The sequence below is a fragment of the Heterodontus francisci genome, chromosome 15 (assembly GCF_036365525.1).
Source record: "Heterodontus francisci isolate sHetFra1 chromosome 15, sHetFra1.hap1, whole genome shotgun sequence".
NCBI classification, from domain to species: domain Eukaryota; kingdom Metazoa; phylum Chordata; class Chondrichthyes; order Heterodontiformes; family Heterodontidae; genus Heterodontus; species Heterodontus francisci.
This window is the reverse complement of record NC_090385.1, coordinates 62,363,109-62,390,199: the sequence shown is the minus strand read 5'-3', so window position 1 is coordinate 62,390,199 and position 27,091 is coordinate 62,363,109. Positions and strand designations below refer to the sequence as shown.

The 27,091-nt window shown below is 41.5% G+C and overlaps 1 protein-coding gene across 1 annotated transcript in view; it reads left to right on the top strand.

Moving 5' to 3' along the window:
- The first annotated feature begins 1,434 nt into the window (after window positions 1–1,434).
- The window catches only part of LOC137377915 (amine oxidase [flavin-containing]-like), a 67,315-nt gene continuing 41,658 nt past the window's right edge, over window positions 1,435–27,091 (top strand). Inside the window, exons 1-3 of the mRNA XM_068047988.1 lie at window positions 1,435–1,670; window positions 19,311–19,405; window positions 20,996–21,133. Of these exons, the coding sequence (XP_067904089.1) occupies window positions 1,613–1,670; window positions 19,311–19,405; window positions 20,996–21,133 (291 nt within the window). The 5' untranslated portion in view covers window positions 1,435–1,612. The remainder of the gene's footprint in view (window positions 1,671–19,310; window positions 19,406–20,995; window positions 21,134–27,091) is intronic.

Sequence of the window (27,091 nt, the reverse complement as noted above, 5' to 3'; positions counted from 1 at the left end):
ACTCTCGGTGTCTATGAATGCTTTACATTGCCCTATCTTCCTATGCCAAATATTGCTGATCTCTGAGGTTCTACTTATATATTATTAGCTGTCTCAAATCATAATATGAATTGGTAAAGCTACACCATAATACCTTGTTGGGTCTACTAACAGGTTCCCTCTGGCTAGAAAACGGAAGTATTTTATAATAACTAATTCCTTATCCCCAGAAAAGATAGATTCATCCTGGGGTAACTGGTCAAGCTCCTGAGAAGTTAAAACTGTACTTTTATTATACATGGTCTAAGCAATTCTAAAGGGGTTGCAGGAGCAGAGGGACCTAGGTGTATATGTGCATAAGTCATTAAAGGTGGCAGGACAGGTTGAGAGCGCGGTTAATAAAGCATACAGTATACTGGGCTTAATTATTAGGGACATAGAGTTCAAGAACAAGGAAGTTATGTTGAACTTGTATAAGAGACTAGTTCAGCCTCAGCTGGAGTATTGTGTCCAATTCTGGGCACCGCACTTGAGGAAAGACGTGAGGGTGTTGGAGAGAGTACAGAAAATATTCACAAGCATGTTTCCAGGGATGAGGAACTTCAGTTATGAAGATAGATTGGAGAAGTTAGGACTGTTTTTCTTGGAGAAGAGAAGGCTGTGAGGTGATTTAATAGAGGTATTCAAAATCATGAGGGGTCTGGACAGAGTAGCTAGAGAGAACCTGTTTCTACTCATGAAAGGATCCAGAACGAGAGGGCACAGATTTAAAGTATTTGGTAAGAGAAGCAAAAGTGACATGAGGAAAAACCTTGTCACGCAGCCAGTGGTTAATTCTGGAATGCGCTGCCTGAGAACGTGTTGGAGGCAGATTCAATTGAAGCATTCAAAAGGGAATTAGACAGTTATATGAAAAGGAAGAATGTGCAGGGTTATGGGGAGAAGGCAGGGAAATGGAACTGAGAGAGTTGCTCTTTCAGAGAGCCGGTGTGGACACGATGGGCCGAATGGCCTCCTTCTGCGCTGTAACCATTCTGTGATTCAGTGTTGCCTGAATTCAGCTATTATAAGCTCTCGATCATGCAACTTTTGAGGCATATACTGATTCTCACCAGTAAAACATAAATCTGTCTGGATTCTGTCTCTATATTGGAACATTTAGCTTAAATAGTAATAACAAATTAATGTGCTCAACACTGTGATCTGAAATGCAGTCCTCTAAAGAACTTTAGGATATGGCTTAATTGGCAGCTCTGAGCAAGGTAATTTAATATTTCTGTTTAGTGTTTGGTTTTATCCCTTTCTCTGTTTTTATGTGTAATGTTATTATGTGTTTTTCCCCATTAGATTCCCATCTTTGATTCTTCACTTGAAGCATTAAATGCATAACCTATAACAATCCTGTCAATGGTCCCTCCTCTTGAGCAGGAGACTTCACACACGGAGACAAAAGAAGTACATCTGTGTCAGGCAGTCTAAGGGATGAACAGGTGCAACCCAGAGCACACAAGTGAACACTGATTGATTTATCTGCAGTCTGGAACCAAACACCAACAAATTGTACAAAGACCACAGAAGTCATCAAACAGCCACATTCAAGACCGTTTGCAGAAAAAGACAGGTGTAAACAGACATGGTGAAAATGTCCAGTGGAAAGCAAGATGTGATTATCATTGGCGGGGGCTTGTCGGGTGAGTTTCTTTGCTGTGCTTCCTTTTCAGTATCACGCTTCTTTCCCTACATAGTCCAGCACAACTGGACTCAGAGCCGGAATCATTCAAATGGAAAGCAGCTTATGCTTTATGAATGAATGGTATTATGCTTTAGGACAATAATTCAGGAAGAAATAATCTGGATTGCTGTCATCTCATATTTGTGGGTGATGGGGTTTAATACTTTTTTGAATATGATAATTTATTCATTTCTGAAAGATGTAATTTTGTCCAGTTTATCTTAAAAATATTAAAGCAGCAAATGTTTTAGTTTTCAATGAACTTTAGTTCTTGTTCAAAATACAGACTTCATGTCTGGGGAGCTGCACGCCTCATTGAAGTGAGCTATCTGTTACATGTCTGTTAAAAGCAGAGCCACAAATGATTTGTGTGATATCAGAGTATGTTATAATAATGGGCACTTTTTAGAGCAGGCATTCTATATAGTTGCTTTATTATTCATGATATCATTAACAATGTGTATTTTCACTGTGTATACAGACTGTCAGACTAATCCCTCTAAGCCAGTTCCCCCTTCCACCAGCAAGGCAATCAGCTCTTGCTGTTCAAACAGACATTGTTTTGATTAACTCAACAGATGACTGGAAATAAACAAAGGGATGTAAAACATCAAGAGCCAAATCTTGCCAGAGTCGGGCATCTTGCAACATGCACGTTAGTTAGATGTTTTGCTGCAGCCTTGAGCTCAAATTTTTGCCCCATAAGTTTCTGAAAGTGCAGGCTGATAACAGAGTGTTGATGGCAATGGGGCATCCAAGACCTTAGTGGCCAATGAGAAAGAAACACAAAGAAAAGAATATGATGGTGAATTAGAGTCAAATCATGTACAGAAAGAGAAATAATAAGAGGGAAAGAAAGATTGGACGAAGAGAGAAAGAGAAATAAGACTGAAAAGAAAAAAAAAGCAACATTTGAAATTTTTTAAAATGGCTAGGAAGAGTTTACCACATGCAGAAGGACTCAACAATTTAAATCGCTCCTTTCCGGGCCTGAGAGATGAATTGGCATTGTATTAACAATTATCATGCTATCGAAAGGGTGCTTACACTGTTAACTATGAACCCTAACTTTTTGCAGTGAGTTTAAAGGGCAATTAACGTGCAAATGCAGTTATTTCTTAAAACTAATGGGGAGGCTCAGCGTGAGATGCTGTTTCTAGGAGGCAAACAGCAGAGCAGTGTAAATCAACCAGCAAATTATGAAGATGTGCAACTCATACCATATTTGTTCATCCTCTGAACATGCTTGCTGATGTGCACATTAATAATGGCATGCCATTAATTCTTCCATGATATTCTTCCATGAAAATTTGGCCCAATGTGTTTTAATAATGGGTTAATTTTTTAAATGTATTCCATTGTTGTTTAAAATTTGTTTAGAGATTATAGAACTAATTTTGTGATCCTTTGAGCATGAGTACCTGTCCAAATTGCCTGCCTGGCACGGATGACACTAGGGTCTTGGGTGGTGAGCACGTATGCCATTGTGGAGACTGGTACACCTCCACTCACTTGATACATGAGATGTTATGTAAACATCCCAAAATGAGACTTGCTGAATCCTCACCATGCCAACATCACAAATGCGATGCACGCTCATCTCAGGCCTGATATTTAGAGGTAGGCTAAGTTGATAAAGCTGTTAAAAATGCATGCAGGATCCTTAGGTTTATAAACAGAGGCATTGAGTACAAAAGCAAGGAATTTATTGTAAAGCTTTAGAAATCAATCCTTGGCCTCAGCTGGCATATGGTGTCCATATTTGGGCAGCACATTTCAGGAAAGATGTAAAAGCCTTTGAGAAGATTTACTAGAATGGTACCAAGGATGAGGAACTTTAGGAGAGACTAGAGAAGGAGGAGTTGATTTCCTGAGAGGAGCAAAGGATAAGGAGACATTTAATAGAGGTAGGTGGTCAAAATTAGTTCGGGTTTCAATACAGATAGAAACCATTTGCACTGGCAGGAGGGTTGGTAACCACAGGGTACAGATTTAAGATAATTGCCAAAGAACCAGGGAGGAAATGAGAAGTTTTCTTTTGCCTAGTGAGTGATGAGATCTGGAATTCACTGTCTTGAAGGGTGGTGGAAGCAGATTCAGTGGTAGTTTCTAAAAGGGAATCACATTGAAGTATTTTCACAGACAGCATGCCATGGAGCAAAATACACTGATTATCCTTCACTTTTAATTACATTTTACAGACAGTAAAATAAATGATTGGGATATACACATGGGATTAAGGTAGGAACTGAAATATTTTTAAAATATGTGAAATTTATCATAATGAAGAAATATGGCATTCCACAAATATAAAATTAGTTTTCCAGGGCCAGAGAGGTTTTCAGTAGTAATTATGAACTTAGTAAGTACACTGTTAAAAACCAAATTGTACCTCATTTAACAAGGTGTAACTTTTTCAAGGATTTTTCCAGCAAGAGTAGACATGTAAAAGGGCAAGTTCTCATCAGTTCAGTGATTTCTGCTTGATTGCAGTCTGAGGGAACCTTCAACAGTGCACCCTATGGAGAAGCAACTTCTGGATTTCCGCGTTTTACTGCGCACGAACTGACTCCAGTAATTGCTGTCAGTTTCAGAAGGGTAATGACAGCAAACGCTGCCAGTTTCACCATAATTACTACTGCAAAATCCAGGCCAATATCTTTCCTTATGATTGGTCTGCCATTATGTCATTAAATGACAAACCATGAATGTGGAGTTGAGGTTACAATCAGATCAGCCATGATCTTGTTGAATGTTGGAGCAGGCTCGAGGGGCCGAGTGGCCTACTCCTACTCCTAAATTCATATGCTCGTATGTACCATAGATGGAAATAATTTTCAGACCTCCCTAGACTTAAATGGGAAAATGCCAGTAACAAAAAAAAATCATAGCAATGAACCTTTTAAACTCACCTTTAAAAGTACAAAATGTTAGTTATATTTATTAGTCACAGGGCTTTGTGAGGTTGGTGAGGTTTTGTATTCTGTTTCTATTCTATTTGTAAACCGCAAACTATCTCCTTAAACCCCTATCCCCTGTCTCCTCCACCCTCATCTCCAACAATAAGTGTGGGGAGCCCATAGATTTCTTTGCCAGTATGGTAGAGATCATCCGATCAGTTGCCACTACTAAGTCCCTCCCTTCCACTAGCACACCAGCCAAACTTCTTCTAAAGCTCCCCCTTGCCCTAGCCCTGAACTTGCATCTTTCTCTAGTTTTTTTTCAATCTCCGCTCTTGTCCTCTCCGGGCTCATCTTGTCCTTAAGACCCACCTCCAGCTCCCTCGACCCTATTCCCTCTAAACTGCAGACCATCCAACTTCCCTTCCACCTTCCCATGTTAGCTGGTATTGTTAATGGTTCTTTGTCTTCAGGTGTTTCCCTCTCTCCTTTAAATCTGCCATCATCACCCCTCTCACAAAAAACCCTTGATATCACTATCCTTGCAAGCTACTGCCCCATTTTCAACCTCCCTTTCCTCTTCAAAGTCCTTGAACCTGTTGTCGCCTCCCAAATCTGTGCCCATCTTTCCCGGAACTCCATGTTTGAATCCCTCCAATCAGGTTTCCGCCCTTCCACTATACTGACACAGCTCTTACCAAAGTCACAAATGACATATTATGTGATTGTGACAAAAGTAAACTATCCATCCTTGTCCTTCTCAACCTGTATGCAGCCTGTGACACAGTTGATCACATTTTTCTCCTCCAACGCCTCTCCACTGTCATCCAGTTAAGTGGGACTGCTCTCACCTGCTTCCTTTCTTCTCTATCGTATCCAGAGTATTACTTCAATGACTTCCCTTCCTTCTTCCACATCATTACCTCTGGTGTCTCCCAAAGATCTAACCTTGGCCCCCTCCTATTTCACATCGACATGCTGCCCTCAACGACATCATCTGATAGCACACTTTTCACATATACACTGACGACACCCAGCTGCACCTTACCACCACCTCTCTTGACTCTTCCACTGTTGCTAAATTATCAGATTGCTTATCCGACATTCAATACTGGATGTGCAGAAATATCCTCCAAACAAAAAGACTGACGCCTTTGTTTTCAGTCTGCAATCTCTGTTCTCCAGCTACCGACTCCATCCGTCTCCCTAGCAACAGTCTGAGACTAAACCAGTCTGTTCACAGCCTTATTATCATATTTGACCCCGAGATGAGCTTCCAACCACATGATCGTGCCATCACTATGATTGCCTATTTCAACCTCCGTAACATCACCCGACTTCATCCCTGTCTAAGCTTATCAGCTTCTGACACCCTCACTCATGCCTTTGTTACCTCGAGACTTGACTATTCCAATGCACTCCTGGCTGGTCTCCCACATTCTACCCTCCGTAAACTTGAAGTCTTCCAGAACTCTGCTGACTGTGATTTAGTTTGCACCAAGTCCTGTTCACCTATCCCTGTGCTTGCTGACCTGCATTGGCTCCCAGACAAGCGACATCTTGCTTTTAAAATATTCATCCATGTTTTCAAATCCCTCCATGGCCTCGCCCCTCCCTATCTCTGTTCTCCCCTCCAGCCCATAATCCTTCGAGATATCTGTGCTTATCTTTTTCTGGCCTCTTGAGCATCCCCGACTTTAATCGCTCCACCATTGGTAGTCGCGCCTCCAATTGCCTCAGCCCTAAGCTCGAATTTCCATCCCTACATCTCTCAGCCACTCTACTTGCTTTCTTCCTTTAAGACACTCCTTAAAACCTATATCTTTGACCTAATATCTCCTTCTGTGACTCAGTGTCATATTTTCTTTGATAATGCTCCTGTGAAGCGCTATGGGACGTTGTACTGGGCCACTGTGGATAGATAGATTTACAATTCATAGCTTTATTGTATATGTAACAAAGATAAAGAATTTGTCAAAATATCTCACTAATTTACTACCTTTGCTTCTTTAATTATAATGTAGAACAGGATATAATCTTGATGTGGGGAACAGAGAGATAAAATGTTATGACTTTCTGATCTTTGAGTATAGCCAAGATTATTTCTAAAAAGAACCGGCTTGATTTATTGTACAAGTTGCGACAGAATATATGTGGAGTATCCTAAATGAAATTAAGAACAAGATGTTTCTTGGGCTAGAATAATCCAAGGTTAATCAGGTTTCTGATGAGATGCGATATGCCACAAATATGACATTTTTTCCTCAATGTTTTGTTTTAAACAATTCCGCAGGCCTGTGAGAAAATCTCAGACGAGATTTTTACAGGTGTTACGAACGCTAGATTTTGTAACATGATTATGTTTTTAAAAATTGTGATTTTCAAAAGTTTAAGATGGAGTTTGGAAAGTCAGGTGACCTCACATCCACTCTGTGAAAGGACAAGACAGAAGTCTTGGTTACCAGGACAACAGAGAATACAGATCAAATACTTTTTTAAAAAAAAGAGACTGCAGGGATAACACCTGAAGAACAATGGGTTTCACCCTCTCAGACGTTTGGGTCGTAAAGCAAACAGTCAGTGATTCTGAAGATGCAAATGTACCAGGCAGCTGTTAACACCTGGGAACAATGGGAGGCCTAGATGGCTCTGTGAAACCAGACTTCTGGACTTTGCATATAGGATACTGGACAATAAGCTGTTGACTTTTGAGTCCAAGTAAATTTCACAGATTTTCTGAAGGCAGACAGGCTGTAAGAGAAAACCAGCATTTGCAGCCTCAAGGCAGGCTATAAAAAGGGAACCCAGCGATTGCAGCCTCAGAGTAGGCTGTAAGAAAGACAAGCAGTGATGGCAGCCTCAAGAGAGAGAGAGAGAGGGGACACCTATTCTTGGAAGCCTGGTACAGTAAAAGTTGCGAAGACTTGAACCTGTTTTGAAGGTTGAAGCTTGTGGAGAAGTAAAAGCCCAACAGGATCACCAGGAATTTTCTTATTCACAGAAGTCCAGGTCGGAAGTGCTTGGAGAAGCGAGCAAAGAGGACATTGATTTTTGAAAAAGTCTGGGAGATCCAACCCATTGCTACTGGGAGGAGTTTGGGATTTTTCTATCAAAAAAGGACTGTGTAACGTATAAGTGTGGTGTGAAGTTTTCAAGTATTCTAATAAGTAAATACCTTTCTTTGTAATTTGGGGTATCAGCTACTTATAAAGTACTTTCTGGTTAATGGGGATTTCTTTCAGTTTAGTTGTTATAATAAAAGTCTAAAAATGTGAAATCTTGTTGTGTAATTCTTTAAATTGGTCTGGGGTTCTTATCTCGTATTGTGATGTTAATGGTCTCACTGAGGTCGTAACACAGGAATTGTCCTGAAGAAGTAGTTCAAAGATGATGGAATTTCCTAGTCAAGAGATTGGTTTCTGATAATGCTATTGTTGAGCTAGTCACAAGTGCAGAACAGAGGCACTAAGTGAGTTGCCTGCCAGTTTTCCTACATCATTTTGAGTGAGCACTTGGGTCTTTGCCCCGATGACCAGCCCAACATTGAGAACTTGCATGTGAGAAAACTTATGGATAAAAACATGTATCCTGCTACTCTGTTGCACAGCATATTAGTATAATGTATTACATGACCATGTACATAGAGGAGATCTGGGGGAAATATTTTGCTTGAGGCCTTGTCAGGCATGTGGTGGGCAGGCTATGTGATACGCCCATCCAAAGGAGTCAGCATAGGGTCCATACCATTATCATGGTCAGGCCTCATTTACATTCACTCAGATAACTGCGAGTGCAGCATGTGTTCCTTAAGGCAGTTCACCAATCTAGGGGTGAGTGTTCCAGCAGGGTGTCCAGTTTTAAAGTTTCTGCACCAAAATTTTAAAGGAGGAGGTTGGAAGTATTCGGGGTAAAAGAAAGCATCAGTTTTTGAGGAGCAGGCAAAAATTTTGCAGGCCAAATTGACACTTTACAATCAGTGTTCCATTAATTAATCAAATCTAGGAGATAAACTTAAAATTTAATAGCAAAGGATAGTAACACAAAAGGGTTCTGAATTTTTCAATAAAATAGAATCTAAGGTATTTAGATAACAAGAGTTCAGTAAAAACATTTCAGTTAACCTCCTTATAAAATAAAGTCAGCACAAGATGGGGCAGCACAGTGGCACAGTGGTTAGCACCGCAGCCTCACATATCCAGCGACCCGGGTTTAGTTCTGGGTACTGCCTGTGCGGAGTTTGCAAGTTCTCCCTGTGACCGCGTGGGTTTCCGCCGGGTGCTCTGGTTTCCTCCCACGGCTAAAGACTTGCAGGTTGATAGGTAAATTGGCCATGGTAAATTGCCCCTAGTGTAGGTAGGTGGTAGGAGAATTGAGGGAAGGTGGGGATGTGGTAGGGAATATGGGATTTAATGTAGGATTAGTATAAGTGGGTGGTTGTTGGTCGGCACAGAATCGGTGGGCCGAAGGGCCTGTTTCAGTGCTGTATCTCTCTCTGACTCTAAGACAAACAGTTGATTGGTTAGTAGCTGGTGAGCCTTTATTTATTTAAATCGTGTTATGCCCAGTAAAGACATATCATATTCCTACTTTTAAGATGCAATCTTTATTCAAGGTGGACTGTTTAAAATTGACTTTATCTTTTAAAGAAATGTGGACAATGTTGCAAAAGATGGCTGCTGAAGGTCAAACGACCTGGCCTGTGTATTCGAACACTGCCTCACTGTCTGTTAAGAATAAAAGGATACATTCCAGACGAGGAGGTATCAATTACACCCATCCTGAAAACATCAAGAGACATTCCTGAATTCTGTTATGAAGCTAGATTGGAGAAGTTGGGACTGTTTTCCTTGGAGAAGAGAAGGCTGAAGGAGATTTGATAGAGGTATTCAAAATCATGAGGGGTCTGGACAGAGTAGATAGGGAGAAACTGTTCTCACTCGTAAAAGGAACAAGAACAAGAGGGCACATATTTAAGGTAATTGCCAACCGAAGCAATGGCAACGTGAGGAAAAACTTTTTCATGCAGCGAGTGGTCAAGCTCTGGAATGCACTGCCTAAGAGTGTCATGTAGGCAGATTCAATCAAGGCATTCAATAGGGAATAGACTGTTATCTAGGAAGGAAGTATGTGCAGGGTTACAGGGAGAAGGCAGGGAAGTGGCACTAGGTGAATTGCTCATTCAGAGAGCTGGTACAGACATGATGGGCTGACTAGCCTCCTTTTGTGCTGTATCAATTCTGTGATTCTGTGAATGGGTTCTTCTGAAACAAAGAAGGTGCTAAGTAGCCACATCATAACAGGATTATACTCATCCAAACATTAATGGATGGACATGGATTCCACATCCTGGTCCATTGTGTGGTCACACCAGGGGAGGAAAACCATGTGTCAGGTACCAGAAATGCTAATGATGAATTGTGACCTTAAAAGGTAACCCTCTGGCGAGTGAGAGAGAGATCACAGCAACATCACAGAAAAGCAGTTCAGCAAGAGGCTGTGGAAAGAGATCCAGCTAAAACAGGGAAGGAGTCCTGCTGCTAATTCTACACTTCAACTTGGTATAGCAAAGAACTCCAATCTGAAATTTTAACCACCAGATATCTACAACACCTCAATAAGTCATGACTACAAATAATCCAGACCTACATCTTTAAAAATGACTGTTATACTTAGAAGATTCACCAAGATTTACCATGAACACCTATCATACCTTGAACCCTTACCCTTTGCTTTCTATCTATTTTCTCTTAAGAGTACACGTGAGAGTGAATGCGTGCATGAGTAGTGTTGCAAACATTTCAGAGAATTAATATTGTTCAATAAATAGTTAATCTTAAGTTTTAAACCTACAAGAAAACCTTTCACTATCTGTTTATTTGGCAAGTAAAACCCTCAGGGGCTAACTCATCATTTTAAATAACACACGATTGCAGTCAGTTGGGAGGTGAACAGTGGGAACCACCCACACCCCTTACCACCTGTCCGTAACAGTAAGCTTGATAGTCAAATAAATAGAGGCATGGCAGGACAGCTTGGTTCCATGAAGTGTGCACCCTGCTCCATGTGGGAACTCCAGGACACTTCTTGCGTCCTGGACAATCACACATGCAGGATGTGTCATCAGCTGCAGCAGTTTGAGCTCTGGGTTTCAGAGTTTAAGCAGCAGCTGCATCACTGTGGCACATCCGCGAGGCTGAGAGTTTTGTGGATAGCACAGTTATAGATGTGGTCATCCTGCAGCTTAAGGATATGCAGGCAAAGAGGCAATGGGTAGTCAAGCATTCAAGAGAGAGGCAAGAGTTTCTCAAGTGTGTTCAGAGAATTTTATACATCAGTATGTTTCCAGTCCAATGATGAAGGAGGCATTGCTGGATCTGGTTCTGGGGAATGAGGTGGGTCAAGTGGATCAAGTGTCAGTAGGGGAACATTTAGGGGACAGTGAGCATATTATTTGGAGAAGGGCCAACTTCCATGAGTAAGAACGGATCTGGCCTAGGCAAATAGAAATCAAAGATTGGCAGGCAAAACTGTTATGGAGCTTTACAGGGGAGATAGTTTGAGTGCAGTCAAGGTACCTTCCCACCAGGGGGAAATGAAGGGCAAACATATCCCGACTACCCTGGATGAAGAGAGAGTAAGATGAAGCTGAAAAATAGAGCATATGACAGATTTGAGGTGGACAATACGATTGAGAATCAGACTGAATATAAAAGATTCAGAGGGGAAGTGAAAAAGCAAATGAGAATCAAAGAAAGAATATGAGAAAAGACTGGCAGCTAACATAAATGGGAATCCAAAAGTCTTCTAAAAGGTTGGTAAAAGGAGGAGTTGGGTTGATCAGGGACCTGAAAAGGGATTTACGCTTGGAGGCAGGGGGCATAGCTGAAGTACTAAATGAATACTTTGCATCTGTCTTTTCCAAGGAAGAAGATACCCAAATCACTGTGATAAAGGAGCTAGTTGAGACAATGGTTGGGCTAAAAATTGATAAAGAGGAGGTATGAGAAATGCTGGTTGTACTTAAAAGTAGGTAAGTCACCAGGACTGGATGAGATGCTTGCAAAGATACTGATGGAAGTAAGGGTGGATAGTGTGGAGACCGTGACTATAATCTTCCAATCCTCTTTAGATACAGGGGTTGTACCAGAGGACTGACAAATTAAAAATGTTACCCCTTGTTTAAAAAAAGGATGTAAGAATAAGCCCAGCAACTACAGGCCAGTCAGTTTAACCTCGGTGGTGGGAAAACTTTTCAAAATGATAATTTGGGACAAAATTAACAATCACTTAGATAAATGTGGATTTATTAAAGAAAGCCAGCACAGATTTGTCAAGGGCAAATCGTGTTTAGCTGACTTGTTTGAGTTTTTTGATGAGGTAACAGAGATGTTTGATTAGGGTAATGTGGTTGATGTGGTGTATATGGACTTCCAAGGGCATTTGATAAAGTACCACATAACAGGCTTGTCAGCAAAGCTGAAGCCTATGGAATAAAAGGGACAGTAGCAGCATGGATACAAAATTGGCTCAGTGACAGAAAACAGAGAAGTGGTGAACGGTTGTTTTTCGGGCTGGAGGAAGGTATATAGTGGGGTGCCCCAGGGGTCGGTGTTAGGACCACTGTTTTTCTTGATATATATCAATGACCTAGACTTGGGTGTACAGGGCGAAATTTCAAAGTTTGCAAATGACGCACATCTTGGAAGTATTGTGAACTGTGAGGAGGATAATGACAGACATCAAGAGGACACAGATAGGGTGGTGGAATGGGTGGGCAAGTGGTAGATAAAATTTAATGCACAGAAGTGTGAAGTGATTCATTTTTATAGGAGGAACGAGGAGAGGCAATATAAAATAATGGGTACAATTCTAAAGGGGGTGCAGGGGCAGAGGGACCTGCACAAGTCATTGAAGGTTGCAGGGCAGGTTAAGAAAGCGGTTAATAAAGCAGAAGGGATACTGGGCTTTATAAACAATGGCATGACGTACAAAAGCAAAGAAGTTATGATAAACCTGTATAAAACACTGGCTCGGCCTCAACTGGAGTATTATGTCCAATTCTGGGGGCACACACCTTAGGCAAGATGTGAAGGCATTAGAGAGGGTGCAGAAAAGATTCATTGGAATGTTTCAAGAGAAAAGGAACTTCAGTTACGTGGATAGATTGGAGAAGCTGTGGCTGTTCTCCTTGGGGAAGAGAAGATTAAGAAGAGATTTGATAGATGTGTTCAAAATCATGATGGGTTTGGATAGAGTAGATAGGGAGAAATTGTTCCCATTGGTGGAAGAATCAAGAACCAAAGGACACTCATTTAAAGTGATTGGCAAAAGAAGCAACTGCAACATGAAGAACTTTTTACACAACGAGTGGTTAGGATCTGGAATGCACTGCCTGAGAGTGTGATGGAGGCAGATTCAATTGTGGCTTTCAAAAGGGAGTTGGATAATTATCAGAAGAGAAAAAAGTTTGCACGGCTGTGGGGAAAAGGCAGGCCTCTGGGACTAGGTGAGTTGCTCTTGCAAACAGCCGCATGTACATGATGGCTGAATGGCCCCCTTCTGTGCTGTAACCATTCTAAGATTCTACATAGATCAGCAAGGACATTAAACATGGAAGCTTTTGGAGGCAGGATCCCTGTCCTTAAAGGGATGGGGACCACGGCACCGGGCAGTTAAGCGCCCGAGTGCTGTTAAATTGTGCAGGGGTTCTCCAAAGGACCGAGGCAGGGTTCCCCTCACCTTTTCAGCCCAGTGTCAGGACCCCACTGACTCCACTAAATTCAGCCCTAAGAGTGCTTGTATCTGCAGCTCAAAAGTTTGTAGTGTCATCAGAAATGAGAACAAAAGGAATTGCCAAAGATCATACTTATGTCATGATCATCCTGCAGTCGGTATCCCTACGACAGCAAGAATATTTCAATGCCATAAATGTGGCAGTATGGACATGTAGAGGGGCATGGCTCAGTATCTGAGCATGGCTCACAACTCTACATCACAACACAGTGGTGGTAAAGAAATTGGCCACTGAAATTACTTACAAGGGTAGAATTTATGTACAAAATATATTTGATCATATTTTACATTTTTGTTAACTTCTTCATTTGCATTTTACCAAATGACCGCAATAGCTTCAGACAAAGCAAAAGTAGTATGGAAACTTACTTTTTGACAGTTTTAATTATAATTGAACGACAGTAACAGGATATTGGGTCCTTAAAATGAATCAAATTAAGCAAGATGTGTAGACCCAGAAACAACAGCTGGTGTTCTGAAATCATTCCTATTTAATTGTTTACAGCCCTCTTGCTGAGGCGTGTAATTTCCTGTCCTGCTGCTGTACTTTGACGTGTATTGATTTACACCTCAATAGCTTGAAGAAATCATCTCAGAAACCTTTATTGTACTGTCAGTGCTTCGGAAATGAGTGGGAGGCAAGCACTGTACTGAATGCAGATGGATGACTTTGAAGTGATTTATATCAGTGAAAGATCATTCGATTGTAAAGTTTACTGGTAGTGGAAGTGAAAGGTTCTTACAGTGCAGAAGATTTATTTTGTAATTTTTGGAACTGAATTTGCTGGAGTTTTGGAAGAGAATTTTATTTTAACATGCAGCTTTTGAAAAAGGAGGGAGAGTGAGCAGGACCAGTGGGTGAAGCCATAGAGTGATGGCACATGCACACTAATTTCCTGACATTACCCAATCAAGGCTTCCACCAGTTCGCATCCACACTATACACTCCCTAGATAACGTCCATTGCCCAGTTAATTTTCACAAACATTTTTTCCTATGTTCGCCTCGGTTTACTATAAAGAATCACAAATGTACTGAGCCTGATTTTAAGTGTGCCCAACTCAGTTGATCAGCTTCATTTTATTTTGTTGTGACTATATGAATATCATAGAATCATAGAATGGTTACAGCACAGAAGGAGACCATTCGGCCCATCGTGTCTGTTCTGGCTCTCTATGAGAGCAACTCAGCTAGTTCTACTCCTCTGCCTTTTCCCTGTAGTCCTGCAATTTTTTTTCTTCAGATAATTCTCCAATTCCCTTTTGAAAGCCATGAATGAATCTGCCTCCACCCAACTCTCAGGTAGTGCATTCAGATCCTCACCACTCGCTGCGTAAAGAAGATTTTCCTGATATTGCCTCAGGTTCTTTTGTCAGTCACTTTAGTTCTCGACCCTTCCACCAATGGGAACAGTTTCTCCCAATCTACGCTGCCCAGACCCCTCATGATTTTGAACACCTCTAACAAATCTCCTCTCAACGTTTTCTTCTCTAAGGAGAACAGCCCCAGCTTCTCCCGTCTATCCTTGTAAGTGAAGTCCCTCATCCCTGGAATCATTATCATAAATCTTTTCTCCACGCTGTCCAATGCCTTCACATCTTCCCTAAGGTGTGGTGCCCAGAATTGGACACAATACTCCACTTGAAGCCGAACCCATGATTTGTGAAGGTTCACCATAACTACCTTGCTTTTGTACTCTATGCCTCTATTTATAAAGCCCAGGATCCCATATGCTTTGTTAATGGCTTTCTCAACCTGCCCTGCCTCCTTCAACTATTTGTGCACATATACCCTCAAGCCCCTCTGCTCCTGCATCCCCTTTAGAATTTTATCCTTTATTTTATATTGCCTTTCCTTGTTCTTCCTACCAAAATGTATCACTGCACACTTCTCTGCATTAAATCTTATCTGCCATGTGTTTGCCCATTCACCAAGTCTATGCCCTTTTGAAGTCTATCACGGTCCAACTCACAGTTCACGATACTTCCAAGTTTATGTCATCGGCAAATTTTGAAATTGTGCCCTGTACATCCAAGTCTAGATCATTAATGTATATCAAGAAAAGCAAGGGTCCTAATACCAACACCCTGGGGAACGCCATTATATACTGTTCCCCAGCCTGAAAAACAACTGTCACGGCAACTCCCTGTTTGCTGTCAATTAGCCAACTTCATATCCATACTGCAACTGACCCTTTTATTCCACGGGTTTCAACTTTACTGGCAAGTCTGTTATGTGGCACTTTATCAAATATCTTTTGGATGTCCATGTACACCACATCAACCGTATTACCCTCACGGTTACCTCATCAAAAAACTCAATCAAATTAGTTAAACACAATATGCCCTTAACAAATCCATGCTGGCTTTTCTTAATTAATCCACGCTTGTCCAAGTGACTGTAAATTTTGTTACAGTTCATTATTTCTAAAAGCTTTCCCACCACTGGGATTAAACTGACAGGCCTGTGGATTGGAAGATTATGGCCACTGCAACCACAATCTCTACCCTTACTTCCCTCATAATCCTCGGATGCATCTCATCCAATCCTGGTGACATGTCAACTTTCGTACAGCCAGCCTTTCTAAAATCTCCTCTTTATCAATTTTTAGCACATCCAGTATCTCAACTACCTCATCGTTCACTACAACTTTGGTGATGCAAGTTACTCATTTAGTACCTCAGCCATGCCGTCAGCCTCCATGCTTCAATCCCCTTTTTGGTCCCTGTTAGGATCAGGTGAGAAAGAGGTCTAGGGTTCCCTTTCAGCCTTCACCTGGTCTTACTGTAACAGGGTTTAATTTTAAACACACTGTGTTTTTAGTTCCCCCCTTGGTGAATCCTTGTTCACCGCTTTCCAATTATAAGGCAAAGAAACCAGCACAACAGGTTTTCTCAGGTTTAAAGAAAACATTTTATTAAACTTAAACTTGAACTCTAATTTGGTTGATGCCTACGGATACATGATGCGCCCATGCTAGCATGCATACGTGATACACCCATGCAAGTAGAGACAGAAAAGAGCAGAAGAAAAATAAAGTGGAAAGGTTTGAGGCAATATCTGAAGAGTTGTTGTTATGGTTCTTCGAGCTCACAGTCGAGTCCTTGATTGTAGGTAGATCTTGCTTTTCGTTGGGGCCCAGTATTCTTCTTGAACCTTGTTCACTGTAGGAGACTTTTCTCTCTTGGGGGTCATGTGTCTTCAGTGGGTTTTTGGAGTTCTGTGAGAAAGAGATGGGAGCAGGCAGGAGAGGTCTTTTCAATCCAGGAGCAAACAGCTTTCTTCCGACTCTCAATTCAAACAACTATAATTCAGAAAAATACCCAGACTGCCAAGCAGGTTAGTCATGTGACTAACTGGTTTGACCTGGTCTGTTTGTGGATTGTATTGGAGCAGGGGATAGCTCCTTTGTTCCAACACTGTCTGTTTATATGCAAAAATGTCTTTCCAGCCATGGGCCTGGCAACACCTAGTCACAGGTCTTCTCTTCTCACCAGCAACAATTTGAAATTTAATGTCCATGTGGCAAAATTAATGTGCTTCATTCTTGGCAGATGGAGGCCTGCATGACAACCCTAATTGACCCTACTCCTCCTTTACCACCTTTTTACTAATTATATGCCTATAGAATACTTTTGGATTCCCCTTTATGTTAGCAGCCTATTTCTTCTCATATTCTCTCTTTGCATCTCATTTCTTTTTTCACTTCCCCTCTGAATTTTCTATATTTAGCCTGGTTCTCATTTCTATTATCAACCTGACATCAGTCATGCACACCCTTTTTCTGCTTCATTTTACACTCCATTTTTCATCATCCAGGGAGCTCTGGCTTTGTTTGTCCTACCTATTCCGATTGTGAGAATGTACCTCGACTGTACCTGAGCTACATCCTCTCTAAAGACAGCTCTTGTTCAATTATAGTTTTGCTGGCCAATCTTTGATTCCAATTTAACTGGACCAGATCCGTTCTCATTCAAATTGAAATTGTCTCTCCCCCAACTAATTATTTTTACTCTGTATTGTTCCTTTTCTTTTCCACAGCTTGCCTAAACCTTATGATACTATTGTTACGACCAGGTGAGGAGGGGGGGTCTCAGGCTCCCTTTTCGCCCCTTCTCTGATTTGACCACAACAGGGTTTATCCTTTATAACACAGTGATTTAACTTACCACCTCAGTGAGCACTTACTCCTGTTCTTCTAATATAATTGCCAATGAACCGATCCGACAGGTTTTCTTGAGTTTGAACAAGAAGGATGTAAGTTTATTAACCTTATCACTCTAAACCAATTAAAATTACTAAAATATGTTACGCATCCATGCCCACATTCACACAAGAGCCACACGCACACACAAATAGATTACAGAGGGAAAAAAAGAGTTGGGAGGTTGGAGTAGAGTCCTTAATAAATGGAATTTAAATACTGAATCTCAGTGTCTTTAGTTGGAATTGTAGTCCTGAAGTTCACGCTGGGCCATGTACACGATTTGGGCCTCTTCTCAGGTTCCGGAAGGCACAAGAGGGGCTTTATCTGTGTCCCCTAGTTGCTGACTGTAAGGATCTGTAGACTTGAGGCTTAGTAGTTGCAGCCGAGGCTTCTCTGGGACTTTACTGAGGAGAGGGAGAGAGAGAGATGTTCTCTTGCTGGATCTCAGTTACAGTCTGCCTTCTGAGTCACCGCTCACAAATCTCCAGAGTGGCCCAAGCAGTCATGTGATATGTGTTTGAATCAGAATCTTCTGGAAGGGTCTTTGAAATTCAAGGCTCTTCCCTCAAGCTGTTCAGACATACTTGGTGGGGGTTGGCTCTTTCAAAGTCAATGGGTGTCGATGACTTTTGACGATCAACATTAACAAGGCTATAATAAAAACAAGAAATGCTGGAAATACTCAGCAGGTCTGGCAGCATCTGTGGAGAGAGAAGCAGAGTTAACGTTTCAGGTCTGTGACCTTTCATCAGAACTGGGAGTTATGTTAACTCTGCTTCTCTCTCCACAGATGCTGCCAGACCTGCTGAGTATTTCCAGCATTTCTTGTTTTTATTTCAGATTTCCAGCATCTACAGTATTTTGCTTTTATTAACAAGGCTATATCAGATAAATGAATCAGAGAGCACCCCATTGTTCTGGCTAGGCTGAGTAATTGCATCTGTCTCCAGCCTGATCCTTTGAGTTTTTCGTATGCAAATTGTGCATGGCCATCTTGGCTGCTAGCTGTTCTGTTTTAAAAGTTATTTGTAACAATTTCCAGGAAAAATCTCAGGCAAAGTTCCACACAATGAAATTAATATTTCCATTTGGCATGTGGGGTTTTCATCAAGCTATGATCACGGTCCCCTAAATATTCCCCTCCTGGTACTTGATCCACTTGTCCCACCTCATATCCAGAACCAGATCCAGCAATGCCTCCTTTCTCATTGGACCGGAAACATACTGATCTAGAAAATTCTCCTGAACATCCTTCAGAAACTCTTTTCCCTCTCTCCTCTTTTCACTATTACTACTCCAGTCTATATTATGATAATTAGCGTCCATCATTATAACTGCTCTACAGTTTCTGCATCGCTGTATAATTTCCTTGCAAATTTGTTCCTCTGTATCTTGCTCACTGTTTGGTGACCTATAGAATACACCCGGTAGTGTAATGGTACTTCTATTGTTTAATAGCTCTAATCAATTAGATTCTATCCTTGACTCCTCTAGGACATCCTCTCTCTCCAGCATTGTAATATTATCCCTAATCAATATCATGCTGAAGAGCTGACAGAATCTGATGAATTAACATGGGATGACTTGCAATGCAAAATTGTTTGCTTGATGCAACCTCATTTTCTGGTCTTGGTCTAGGCTTTTCCTTGGCATACAGACCCCATGGTTCCTATCTAATCCTGCTGTTTTCATTCTTTAGGTCTGTCGGCTGCCAAACTCTTAACAGAAAGCGGTCTGAAAGTGGTAGTTTTGGAGGCCAGAGATCGTGTTGGAGGAAGAACATACACTGTTCAAGTAAGTAATGAAAATGACTCCAACTTTTACATTTCAGGAATTGCAGAGTTCCAGAAATACCAATGTAGAAGCTGGCTGATCAACAGGAATTGAAAGGGTCTAGGACATGTTCTGTGGAGGAGCAGGTTATTGTCTGGCATTTGTGAAGGATGTTTGGTCAGCACAGGTGGTCCATGAGGAGTACTCGTGCTGGGACCACCACAATACTCCTGTGCTCTGAACCTTCTTCCCTTGATTTCTTTCTTGTCATTTCTCTCCCTGCTTTAACAAACCTTTTCAAGCATGTCTTTTCAACCAAATTCTCTTTATTCTCCCTTTCTCCCTCCTGCTAAGGCCTAGTATATTTCTTACCTCCTCAATGTAAAACACTTTGAGATAGTTTCCTGTATATAAGGAGAGCAACAGGAATGCAAGTTATTATTGTTGTATCAGCTGAAGTGCAGTTGGCAAGATTGGCCTTAGTGTTGTTACGACCAGGTGAGAAAGGTGTCCAGGGGTCTCTTACTGTCTTCACCTGGTCTTATTGTAACAGGGTTTAATTTTAAACACACTGTGTTTTGAGCTCCCGCTTTGGTGAATCCTTGTTCACAGCTTTCCAATTATTAGGCAAAGAGATGAGCACACCAGGTTTTCTTAGGTTTAAAGAAGAAAAGTGAAATTTATGAAACCTTAAACTTAAACTCTAATACGGCTAATGCCTATGGATATACAACACACACACACTAGCATGCACACATTATACACACATGCAAATAGGAACAGAAAAGACCAGAAGAAAAATAAAATGGAGAGGTTTGAGGCAATATCAGAAGAGTTTCTTGTTTACAGTGCTTCGAGCTCACTGTAGTCCTTTTGTAAATAGTCTTGCTTTTCGTTGGGGCCCATTATTCCTCTTAAACCTTGTTCACTGTAGGAGTCTTTTTTCTCTTGGGGTTCAAGTGTCTTCGATGGTTTCCGAAGCTGGGGAGAGTGAGATGAGAACAGACAGGAAGAGGTGTTCTCAGTCCAGGAGAAAACAGCCTTCTGATTTTAAATTCCCTGTTGGAAGTTCAAATTCAAAAAACTCCAACAGTCAGCCAGTTATGTGACCAAACTAGCCTGACCACTTCTTCTGTGTATTGGGGAAGCAAGGACTGGGTCCCTTGTTCCAACACTGTCTGTTACTATGCAAATGCCTTTCCAGTCAGGGGCTTCAATTGTTTTTTAAAGCAAGTTCTTTCTTCACCAACAATAGTTTAAAATCAATGTCCATGTGGCAAAATTAATTTTCCTCATTTTTGGCAGGTGGGGGCTTGCCTGACAGAGTTGTAAACCAGCAAAAATTACTGATTCCAATTGCTATCAATTGATTCCGGCTGGAAAGAGCGCACGTGCAATGATCATACAATGATAGAATCCGTCTTGCCTGTGATGCCCACACTGTAAAATAGCTTGTCAACAACCATTGTCAAGACTCGCAAATGAAGAATAACAGAAGGATGCCAGACAATTGAAAACCTGCAGGAGTCATTGTCATAAGGATAGCAGGCAAGAAATTAAGAAGAAAAATGCTACAGATAATCATGTTATTGATATAATTATTTATCATAGGGTCCAGAGTTCCAGTATGTTGACTTAGGAGGAGCATATGTTGGACCCACTCAAAATCGGATTTTGCGATTAGCTAAGGAGCTGGGGGTAAATACGTACCAAGTAAATGAGAAAGAACAGCTGATTCACTTTGTGAAGGTAAAATATTCTACGTCATACTAAATTTTATAAACATGATGATGTTCAAAGGGAGGGATGTAGTTTTGGAGAATGAAGTTTTTTTGCGCTTTTGTTCGTCACTAATGCTACTACATATAAACATTAGGTATACCAGATTGTGGACATTGGGTATACCAGATTGTGGACATTGGGTATACCAGTTTGTGGACATGACCTATGGCAAATTGTGAACATTAGGTACATTAGATTGTGGACATTAAGTATATCAGATTGTGGACATTGGGTACACCAGATTGTGGACATGACCTACGGCAAATTGTGAACATTAGGTACACCAGATTGTGGACATTAAGTATACCAGATTGTGGACGTTAGGTACAGTGGATTGTGGACATTGCCAGGATGTCCTTGCAATATCCTAAAAACGCACCTCTAGCCTGCTGCAGAGGAATAGCAAATTGAACTAGGATGACATTTCTTTCTTGTGTTGGCATGGCAATAGTCTTAAGCCTTTCAACAAAATTCTAAACTACACGTGAGAGTGCCCCCTACTGGACTGAATTCTCTTCAGTAATCCAGTAACTAGTGTGACACTGCTGGAACACAAATCCCTGCTGTCTTTCACACCTTTCACTAGGTTAAATACTTTGGGGTAAAATTTCCATGGAAGGATCTTCTGTTGTCCCACCATAACTTCAGGGGAGATCGACAGAAATCCCAGAGAAATGACATAAATGACCACTAAATATTGACAGCCCAGGATGTCCTTGTTCAATAGCACATAAATCCAGACTAGAAAGACAGAAGACATTAAAAGGTGGAATGAATTAAGAAGCAGTTAAAAAAAGAATTTGGGAGAATTAATTTTCTGCTATATTCCCTACCCCTCCTTGACACTGTTAAAGTATTTTGTCACTCTTGTTTTTAAGTGTGCTGTCCTCAAATTTCTAAAATGTAATACGACAGCAAACGTCAATCTTACAAAATAGTACATTTTACCACTTACTTCTGTGTTTTATGATGTTGTGGCATTAATTCTAAAGGTTATTGATGAATTTTCAAAGGTAAAAGAAGCATTGGCATTGAAACCACAATTCCAGTCTCAGCCTGCCACATTCCACCCTTGTTCAGTGCTGGACTTGGCAAAAGGTGGTAATCTTATTTTATATACTAAAACTTTGCAGAAAAACCAAAATTTTAATCTTTATGTTAAACAGTGCCAATGAGCCACTATTAAAGTGTCAGCAGTTATCAGCCGATTAAACCCATATGGAAACGTTCTTGTATTCTACTTTGTGTCAGTTTTTAGTTTTCTTCATTTTAACTATAGATAAAATGTCTAGGCTTTTCTCCCTCTTTTGACGTAAATGGCAGTGTATTTCTATAACTGTTTTCCAGAGAGAGATTGCCCTTTCTGGCTTGTACTTTGCTTTAGTTGTCATGGATACACCATAAAAGTAAATGTCCTGAAGCTAGACTGTCATCTTTAATACATCTGTTTGGATGTATTGATCTGCAACTATAATCTTTAAGATTTATGCGCTGGAAGAGTCAGGCATAATTCCATCATTGTACTTAATGTCTTTTATAGGATTATGTCCTTGAGTAAAACCTACCCTCAACACACCTAGATCTCAGTTTATATCAGGACACAAGAGATGGTCATATAACACCAGCTGATCTCACACATGTAATTTGTCAATGCTATGGATACCTTCAGCATTGAAGCACTAGGATAATTCTCTCAGGGTTAATGGGTAGTTATTGGCTTCTGCAGATATCCTTTCCAGTGCTATTTTCTTATGTGTGATGCATGTCATTATATATTCTCCTCAAGTTAGAAAGATGTGTAATTGATGTTTGTATCTGCCCTGTAATGAACACCAGCTCTATTACATTATTTTAAAAGCATGGAGTTGCTGTTTTATACAAGACAGTTCCATTGTTGCATGACTGACCAACTCCTCATGATAACACAACCCTGTCATGGTATGATTGATTAAACCCTATATTACTCGAGCTGTTTGCTGTGGGAATGAATGAACCTTATGAGAGTGTGGTTTGTTATGTGAATGATTTACTGCACACCATGATGGTATGATCCTGTTGCACGCATGCCAACTGTCAATGTTTTCTGCAACATTTTGAGGGATTAGTCATGCGTCATTATTTGCTCACTAAAATTAGTGCAGCTCTTCCCCAACCTCCTACACCCCAGCCCCATACCTCAATTAATTCAGCAACCAACACACCAGAATGGGTTCCTGTCTCCTCCACATGCTGTGTTCAATGCTACTGGTCAGGATTGTGACCTCTATATTACTGACTAGAGACCTACAATATGCAGGGACTTTAAACCTTGCGATCAGCACTGGCAGCAAACTGGGGAGGTTACAGATACCTGTTCCATTGCGCTAACCATGGCCTGTGTGATCTGTTAAAGTCCAAATGACACCTTGCTTGTGTAAAATGTATCAAGTGTGAAATATGAGTGCTTAAAATAAACCAGAAAGCATTTCTTAATGTGAAAGGTCAAAATTTTCTGGGTTATTATGCCCCCCAAAGTCCCTAGAAATGCAATACCAATTTTATTCCCTTCAACCCTTCATGTGCTTATATTTTTCCTCCCTGACACAAGTGAATACCTACCACTTAAGTTTCAAAGCCTGTGTAACTACTTATTTTCACATGTCAGATTGTTCTTGCATTGTCAGCTTTTTTGATGCTGTTGGTGAGCTCTTGCCTGCTTTCTAGTTTGCTAGGCCGCTGCTTTAAACTAACTGAAGTCCATACTAGTCTGTCATTGACAGTCTGAAGCCTACAAAAAGTGTGTCACTGCATGACTGACTGACTAAACTCCACTGTAGTGAGACTCTGTCACTGTGTGATTGACTGACTGTACCAGATATAGTGTGACCCTGTTGTTTGGCTGGATAAACTGCTCAACACGATCACTACATCTATAATAGTGTAGCCCTGTCACTGTGTGACTGGCCAAAGACCATGAATAATGTAGCATCAGCTAAATCTTGTTTATATATTTCCTGTGTATGAACATGCATAAGAAACATAGAATAGAGAAGTAAATTAGTGTAAGTGGCATGAAGGCCTGTCTATCATAAATAGTTAGGATGTAAACCATGGGCAGTAAATAAATTGGAATGCGGAGTTACATTGCACTAGTAAACACAAGAGCTGTTCTCCTTTCTGAGCTGCTGTTTCCCTGGTGTGTACTTATAGAGTATCATGTTTCCCGGCAAGCACATGGATCAAGACAGTGCTGGGCAAGGAGCCGGAGACTTCCTGCTCACTGTATCCACTGATAAGATGCTGCAGCTAATGACACGCCATGTACGGTGACATTTCTGATGATAACATTGTTGAAATTTCTGATTGATTAGCGACTGTATCCTGTTGCCTTTGGAATTGGTTGTTATTCCTGTTTGACAGAACACAAGAAATCCTTATTTGACCAGTGTTCCAGTGCTAGCAAGGATTCATTTCACACTAAAGCAATAAATGTCATCATTGCATTTCCTTACCTTTTTAGATTTTGTACAATAATTTAAAGAAAGGTTTATGTTTTCAATCTTTCCACATTTGAGATGTAGGGGGGAATTTTAACTCCTTACCTCACCCAGCAAAAAACCAGGTCAAACCTGTTGGGAAATGGATCTTGGGCCAGAAGAAGCCCAGAAATGGAAGCTGTGTAAAAAAAAAGTCTGTCTTTTTTATCGGCCAGGATGAACAGGAGTGTTCTTTTGGGTTGTACAAGGAAACCTCAAACCTCCCTGTCCCAGGCCTCCCTCCCCTCTAAACAACATCCCAAACATATACCTTATTGCCAGGGACCGTTTGATTAGGTCCCCAGCTCTTCCTGCCGAATTTAGACAGGAGTCTTCCTCTGATTATTTAGATGGAACACAGAAGTTGCAGAGGGCCAGAGGGCTTACCATCTGCCTTGGTCCTCACCTGCACTGATCCCGCTCATCTTTAAAATTACGCTCCTCGTGATTGGCACACCAGGTCATCATTTTGGAAACTCAGGAGAACATTTGTTTTCAAATTATATCTAGTTACTGACATGTTAACAGAGTTGTTTAGCTCAGATGGAACTCCATTTTTTAAATTTCTGTCCCCATCCCCACATGAAGGTATTGGCTGCCAAATTCAGCTTTAGTGTGCTGCTGCAGCCAATGCTACAGAAGCCAGAGGCTCTCAAAATGGTGGGTGCAGTGTTTCCCGACTGCTTTCGGCATTACTCTCGTGCCGCCTCATGCTTGGAGGGGTGCTAACACGGGCATGCCGTGAGTCCGCCAGAAGCTTTGACAGTGGACAGATTATAACGTCAAGCAGCCTCTGAGGATGATTTGACCCATGTTCTGCAAACCTGAACCATGCAGGTCCAGTTAATGCCCTCTCCTAATCACTCAGAGCTAAACCTGTCAGCCATCCAACTTGCACGTGAGGTGCTTTTGACTTACTATTGCTTTTGCAAGTTTGGAAGCACTGTGGTGTGTTTTTGGAGGAGATTTGGTGACTTGCTGGTTTTTGAAGACACTGTTTATGGGGGCTGTAGTTGCAGTTTCTCCTGCATTGCAACACAGCAGAGACATGGAACTGAGACTGCAGAGAGGAGAAGCTGTGCACAGAGAAAGGAGGAGGAGGAGGGCTCTTCACAGAAGGCCATACCCACCAAGGGTTTTCAAGAGGCACGTCTCCTGCCTCCACCTCAACCTAGAGCAATGCTTGAGGCACCTGTGATTCACCGAGTTGGTGACTGAACTGTGCCACCTCCTTCAACAGGTCCTGCAGCCTCATGGAAGGATGTGGATGGGGCTGACATTGGCTGCCAAGATCACAGTAGCCCTCAACTTCTTCGTGACCTGATCCTTCCAGGTGGGAGCAGGTGACATTGCCAACATTTCTCATTTTGCTGTCCATCACTGGATCAGGGAGGTGACAGAGGCTCTATATGTCGGGAGAAGAGAAGACTTCATCGTCTTCTCTCTAACCAGAGAGAAGCAGGAGGAGTGGGCACATGGCTTTGCCAGGGTAGCAGGAATCCCAATTGTGCAGGGAGCTATCGACTGGGAAAGAGTAGGGCCAATGAGGGACCAAAGTGGCAATCTGTGTGTGAAGCTGAAGGACATAGGGGTGAGGTTTTAAATGATTACTTTTCATCTGCGTTCACTATGGAGAAGGATAAAGTAGGTGTAGAGATCGGGGGTGGCGGTGGCGGGGGGGGGGGAGCGGGTGGATTGTGATATACTTGAACATATTAGTATTAAAAGGGAGGAAGTATTAGCTGTTATAGTGGGCTTAAAAGTGGATAAATCCCCAGGCCCAGATGAGATGTATCCCAGGCTGTTATGTGAGGCAAGAGAGGAGATAGCAAGGGCTCTGACACAAATTTTCAAATCCTCTCTGGCCACAGGAGAGGTACCAGAGGGCTGGAGGACAGCAAATGTGGTACCTTTATTCAAGAAGGGTAGCAGGGATAAACCAGGTAATTACAGGCTGGTAAGTCTAACATCAGTGGTAGGGAAACTATTGGAAAAAATTCTGAGGGACAGGATTAATCTCCACTTGGAGAGGCAGGAATTAATCAGGGATAGTCAGCATGGAAGGTCGTGTCTAACTAACTTGATTGAATTTTTTGAGGCGGTGACTAGATGTGTAGATGAGGGTAAAGTAGTTGATGTAGTATACATGGACTTCAGTAAGGCTTTTGATAAGGTCCCGCATGGGAGATTGGTTAAGAAGGTAACAGTCCATGGGAATTTGGCAAATTGGTGATTGTCGAGGGTTGTTTTTGCAAGTGGGAGCCTGTGACTAGTGGTGCAACACAGGGATCGGTGCTGGGACCCTTGCTGTTTGTAGTGTACATTAATGATTTAGATGTGAATATAGGAGGTATGATCAGTAAGTTCGCAGATGACATGAAAATTGGTGGTGTCATAAACAGTGAGGAGA